Here is a 6,330-nt window from a genome sequence, read left to right on the forward strand (position 1 = left end):
AACGGCGTAAATGCAAAACTCCCCGAAATCAAAACAAATTAGTTTTTTTTTCAATTTGACAGCGCAAATGATTTTTTTCCGGTTTCGCAGCATATGTTATGGAAAAATAATGCCTGTCATTGAAAAGTACAATTGGTTTCGCAAAAAATAAGCGCTCATATACGTCTCTAGGTGAAAAAATGCAAGCGCTGTTGACTTTTAAACTTAAAATGGAATAAGCAAAAGCGCAAAAACGAAAATTGGCTTTGACCTTAAGGGGTTAAAATTGCTCTATTCCCAGGCTTATAGCACTTTTATCCTTTGGTCTATGGAGCTGCGTGAGGTGTCATTTTTTGAGCCATGATCTGTACTATCAGTACCTTGATTGCGCATATGCGACTTTTTGATCGCTTTTTATTACAGTTATTCTAGATTTGATGCGACGGAAAATGCGCAATTTAGCACTTTGGAGTTTTTTTTGCGCTTACGCTGTTTACTGTGCGAGATCAGGAATGTGATTAATTAATAGTTCAGGCGATTACGCACGCTGCGATAACAAACATGTTTATTTATTTTTATTTATAACATGGGAAAAGGGGGGTGATTCAAACTTTTATTAGGGGAAGGGGCTTTTTATTAAGAAAAACACTTTTTTTTTTTTTTTTTTTTACACACACACTTATACTTCTAGTATAAGTACACTGATCTCTCATTGAGATCTATGCAGTATAGTTATACTGCATAGATCAATGAGAACGGCACTCGATTGCTACAGCCGAAAGCAGTCGAGTGCCAAGCCGGGATCAGCGCCATTACTGCGCAGACCCCGGCCGGGTGAGGACATGGGGATTGCTTCTCCGCAATCCCCCCACTAGGCACAAGGGAACAGGCTGCAAGTAGTAATCAGATGCAGCTGTCAACTCTGACAGCTGCATCTGATTACTTAATTAGCGAGAACGGCGATCGGACCGTGCCCGCTAATAGCCGCGGTCCCGGGTAGTACCCGGGACCGTGGCCCCGCTCTGAACACCCCTAGGCACCCCAGGACGTACGGGCACGCCCAGGGTCATCTAGGGGTTAATCCAGTCATTGTGCCTGAACAACACAGGACTAATTTTATGTTCATGGATGACAATACTCCAGCTGATCAAGGTTGCATCATTAGGGAATGGCTATTGGAGACTGGGGTACCTCAAATGCAGCGGCCTGCACTTTCTCCAGACCCGAATCCCATCATAAACCTATGGGATCCGCTAAGTCACTCAGACATCATTGTCAAGCTGTAATCGACGCTCAAGGGCATATGACAAGTTAAAACATTAACATTTGTTGTAGGGATATACCCATCACTGCTATTTGAGACGAGGAAATCACCATAAATTTCACCCGCAACTGTTTATGAGTAGTGTATGTAGAAAAAGGAAATGCAAAAAGAAAATATATTATTTTGTAAAAAAAAAAAAATACATTAAAAGTTATATATAGATGTCTCTATATAATGTATGTGTTTTTTTTGTGCACTAAACCTGGAAGCACTGCAATACCAGGACAGAGCAAGCACTTTTTCCATCTCCCTGTTCTAAAAATCCATTAAATATATAGACCCGAGATAGGGGACGTATCAGATATTAAACTGATGAGAACAGATACTACACTTGATCTTAGCCAAAAGGCTGAGAACGATGTATTACCATGTAACTGTATTACTGCCGCACTGGTAGTTCACTGACACCAAGCAAGTGAAGAAGCTCTTATATGGTTAAGTCGATAGGGGAAGAAAAGAAAAGAATTAATGACCTAAAGAAACTTAAAAACAAACATTTAAAAAAAAAATACACAGACACTAAAAAGGCCAAACTGGCTTTTAGCAAAGGCTAACATGAAGATAAAATCAGATCACCAACTGTTAAACATCTAAGCATTTATTGCTAGTTTAAAGCATTTATACTTCTGCCCAAAATGTTATGTGTACATAGAAATGCTCCACTTCCCTACATCAAGGCTTCTGGAAGTCTCTTTAGTAAAACAACCCTCAGGAATTTTAGTCTATTAACATACAATAACGATTGTATAAACAGACTTCTACTCCTTCAAGAAAGATCTGTACTTCTAACAATTCAAAGAAGAAATGCACATAGATGAACTTTATGTCCAAAAAACGTAGCCTCCCAAAAACGTAGGCTCCTGTATCAGCCGCTGCCATCAATTTTTTCTAGAGCCGACATTCACTCTGGCGATTGCTCCATATCTGCGATCAGTCTCTTAATACGACCTTTATTTTAACTTAGATCTCATGTTTAACATTTGGAAATTTTCTAAGCAGTTTGTTGACTTGCTGTGATGGCATCCAGCCTGCAGGTTTTTCTTCTTTGGCACCTAATTTCCGAGCTTTCTGTAGGGGGAAAAAAATTCCATTTAGATAACGATGCTCCCTGGGTAATTTATGCACTTTAATAAGCAGACTATATACAAAATCAGATCCCCATAGGATAAAACTGCACCTGCAACTTTCTAGCAGTTGATGTGCAGTAAACTCACATAAGGAGTAGTCCAAGTCTATAACGCTAATTCAAAACTCTTACGTATAGAATCTATGAGAAGTAATGTCATTTATTCTTTATTTAGCAGCACATTAATAAGATTCCAGAAACCCCAACTGCTTGCAATGGAGACAGATTGTTACCAGACTTGAAAAAAAAAATCTAGTGTGGAAACTTCGTTAAAAACTTTGTCAAACAGTGAACATGACCTTACTCTAAGAAGTGCCATTATATTAGATCTAGGAAGAAGCACAGGGAGCACTATCACTGGGAAGAGGGTCTTCTCTCCAATAAGAACAGGCAGGGAACAGCGAACTGCACTTCCTTGCTGTCAATCATTCCCATCCCGACAGCCCCATACTGGTACTGCACATCAGACCAAACTCAGCTGCACAGTCACAAGAGGAGAAAACTAGAGCTAGATGGTGGTGCCCAAGCTGAAAAACCGTTCAATATACACAGGGAAAGAGCAGGAAAAGCAGTGGTCATCAGCTCATAAAATCCAAAATTTTACTAGCCATTTAAAAGCCAAGCAGGTCAGAAAGGATGAGAGAGTCACATGACAGCTGCTTTACAGTTAAAGGGTATATCCAGCGCTACAAAAATATGGCCACTTTCCCCCTACTGTTGTCTCCAGTTTGGGTGGGGTTTTGAAACTCAGTTCCACTGAAGTAAATGGAGCTTAATTGCAAACTGCACCTGAACTGGAGACAACAGTAGGGGGAAAAGTGGCCATGTTTTTGTAGCGCTGGATAACCCCTTCAGAGTGTGGACACTGGTCTAATGAATAGCTTAGTGGGCCTTCCACATCACATTTTGTCATGTCAGCCATTCAGTGACAGAGGGGACACAGCTACAGCCACTGAATGGTTGAGTGGGCCTGCCACGTCACCTCTGAAGACCAGGAAGAAACCAGACACTGGGGGTCCTGAAATACATTCACTTTATCTTGCGCTGTATGTTAAGGAGCAAGGACTACTTTATTCACAGACTCACTGCCTTTTTTAGAAATTGATAGTAATTTTATGGCATGTTTTTTTTTTTTAACATGCAAACAAACTTGGTTTCTTTTGATTCTTCTTTGTTCCTAATCACTGCTACCATACATTGCAATACTTCTGAACTTCAATGTATCTGGTCTATCAAAGTAATGAGAAAATGGATTGAGTCCCCTCTATCCAACCACCTAGTTCATATTGGCTGTGGCTTCTAAAGGGTTAAAGGGGTAGTGCGACGGTAAAGAATTGACAGAATAACACACATTACAAAGTTATACAACTTTGTAATGTATGTTATGTCTGTGAATGGCCCCCTTCCCCGTGTCCCACCACTCCCACCCGTGTACCCGGAAGTGTGGTGCGCTATAGATTACCTGTCAAAGGCCGACTCGTCTCCGATCTTCAGTCTGCGATGTCGTCTTCGGACGGCCGGGCCAAATCCCTCCGAGCGCCCTGAGTGCCGGCCGCCCTCTTCAGCGTCATCGGCTGCTCAACCGCGATTGGCTGAGCCAAACTGTGCTCAGCCAATCGCGGCTGAGCAGCCGATCATGCGGCAGAGGGCGGCCGGCACCCAGGACGCTCGGAGGGATTCGGCCCGGCCGTCCGAAGACGACATCGCAGACTGAAGACTAAATACCAGGGCATCACAGGAGAGGGTAACTACAGCTACCAGGGCATGACAGGAAATGCTCAAATGGCCCTCGAGCAGGAAAAGGTTCCCCAACCCTGATCTATATTATGAAATAGTTGTGAAATCCAGCCGCTTCTATTCTCACCACTCAGTAATGTTTTACATTCATTTCATGGTGACAGGTTCTGTATATTGTCACTACATGCTGTTAAAAATCGCTCAGGCAAGATGGTAGCACCCATGACAATATATAGTACAAAAATATTTTTAAAAAATTAGTCAGAAAATATAGAAAGATTAGAAAAAAAATTATTTGACTAATCAGTAAAGGAAAATCTAGGAGACACATTCTATTTGAAGTCTGAGTCCTTTCTTGCTTTTAATCTCACATGCACCAAAAGCACCACGCTGAAAATGCTCGCCATGGAGAAGGAACAGACATTGACCTGTGATGTATGTTTTCCTCATTAGTTGTTAAGGGACGTAGAAGTCTTTAAATCTTTGTCTGTGGATATGTTGTATATAAACAACCACAGCAGGATCACTGTACATCCCCCCTCACTCCAAAATAACAATACCTGTTCTTGAGCGATACACTCATAGAAAACCTTGACTGCATCTGAACACGCTGTGTCACTGAAGGCGTTCTCTTTCCAGCAAGCCATTAACACGGACATTTCACTTATGCATGTTGCCTCTATAGAGGAAAAAAAAAAAAGTTTAAATTATAGACAGTAAACTCAATCTTATAAGGTTTTACTGATGGAAACAAGAGAATTTAACATGTCATAATTGTAAATTTAAAGATTACTGCTTTCTTAGGGTATGTGCACACTACGGAATCCCGACGGAACACCCACTGCAGATTCCGCAACTCCCGGCCACGCGCATCTCCGCTGCTCCCATAGGCTTCATTCTATGGTTCGACAGATTCCGCCATCCGCACCGAATGAACCCGCTCATTCTTCGAGCGGACGGTGGAATCTGGCAAACCATAGAATGAAGCGTATGGGCGCAGCGGAGATGCATGCGGCCACGAGCAGGTGTAAGCTGCGGAAGCCATCGGGATTCTGTAGTGTGCACGTACCCTTAGAGGTCAAGTATCCACTTAAAGTGTTGCTGTCATATATAAACTTTAAAAATGTGACATGTCAAAAGTTCAAATTGCAGCAGGTCTTAGTCTTGTGGTCATGTCCCCACAGGAAGAGGGACACTGCTTGAGCCACTGACTAAGGGGAGACCAGTGAGGGATGGAAGCAGTGGCCAGCGGCTGTCTAGCATTTTGCTTTTTTTGCCCAGACAGAAGCTGCTGCTCACTGCTGCTGCAGACTACATCCAGCTCCATGTAATACTACACAGCCGCCATAGAACTGCATGAGTGTCCATGTAGCACAGTGGCGGCTCACAGAGGGATGGCCATACTGGAGCTGCTCTCCCCTTTGATATCATGACAGAACATACAGGGCTTCACAGCCAAACTCCTCAGCTCCGGGTGTATGCAGTGACATACCCCCAGCAGCCACCAGGTGGCGCTATACGCTGCAGGACACTGCATGGGTTCCAGCTGCAGGTTAACCAGCTATAGTAATAGTGCAGCGCCCGGGGTTGTGTCCGTGTACTGGGAGATGTGACAGGGCGCCCACATAACACGGGGCTTCTCCACCTACCTCCGACCTTATACCGTCGGTTGGCTACCTTGTCTGCAAGCGCAAGCGGCAGCCGAGGCTGGAGCACGGGCTTCCCATACCGCCGGCTCACCAGCCTGGCCACCTTCTCATTCAGTAATTTGCCTTGGGACGCCATGACAGCCAAGGACACCGCAGAGGACTGTGGGAGAGGAAGTGCTAAGAACTCTGGGTAGTTCCTTGTTCCAAGTTCGCGAAAGGAGCTCTGATGACGTCATGCCCATGTGACCGGCTTGTTGTGTGGGCGGGGCTACCGTCAGTCTGTTGCTCTCCTGTCAGCACAGAGGAGGTGGTCAGTGGGAGGATTGAGCTGTGGGGCAGGTTATCAGGTGGTGGTTTTATGAAGGTTTCGGTGCAGTGGAATATAATCCACAGGGGTAACTCCACTCTGGGTGTACTGTTATACAGTGTTCTGCAGGGACTGGGGGCTGTGCCTGTATTGTTATACAGTGTTCTGCAGGGACTGGGGGCTGTGCCTGTACTGTTATACATTGTTC

At 44.0% G+C, this 6,330-nt stretch overlaps 1 protein-coding gene and 1 pseudogene across 1 annotated transcript; both read right to left on the bottom strand.

Moving 5' to 3' along the window:
• Positions 1–1,489: 1,489 nt before the first annotated feature.
• LOC138800230 (U2 spliceosomal RNA) lies at positions 1,490–1,665 on the bottom strand (annotated as a pseudogene).
• Positions 1,666–1,885: 220 nt separating this feature from the next.
• CHCHD1 (coiled-coil-helix-coiled-coil-helix domain containing 1) lies at positions 1,886–6,014 on the bottom strand. The gene is made up of 3 exons (XM_069979164.1): positions 5,816–6,014; positions 4,727–4,845; positions 1,886–2,371 (listed from the first exon to the last, which is right to left on the bottom strand). The coding sequence occupies exons 1-3, from the start codon at positions 5,949–5,951 to the stop codon at positions 2,264–2,266; spliced, it is 363 nt and encodes a 120-aa protein (XP_069835265.1). The 5' UTR covers positions 5,952–6,014; the 3' UTR covers positions 1,886–2,263.
• Between the last annotated feature and the right edge of the window lie 316 nt (positions 6,015–6,330).

This window comes from Dendropsophus ebraccatus, chromosome 8, assembly GCF_027789765.1.
Source record: "Dendropsophus ebraccatus isolate aDenEbr1 chromosome 8, aDenEbr1.pat, whole genome shotgun sequence".
NCBI lineage: Eukaryota > Metazoa > Chordata > Amphibia > Anura > Hylidae > Dendropsophus > Dendropsophus ebraccatus.

Bases quoted from the DNA above. Each gene is read 5' to 3' on its own strand.
- CHCHD1 (XM_069979164.1), bottom strand. From the start codon at position 5,951: ATGGCGTCCCAAGGCAAATTACTGAATGAGAAGGTGGCCAGGCTGGTG. The intron at 4,846-5,815 runs GTAGGTGGAGAA...TTTCCTCTATAG, and splicing joins CCGACGGTATAAGGTCGGAG to AGGCAACATGCATAAGTGAA. The intron at 2,372-4,726 runs GTATTGTTATTT...TTCCCCCTACAG, and splicing joins AGTGTATCGCTCAAGAACAG to AAAGCTCGGAAATTAGGTGC.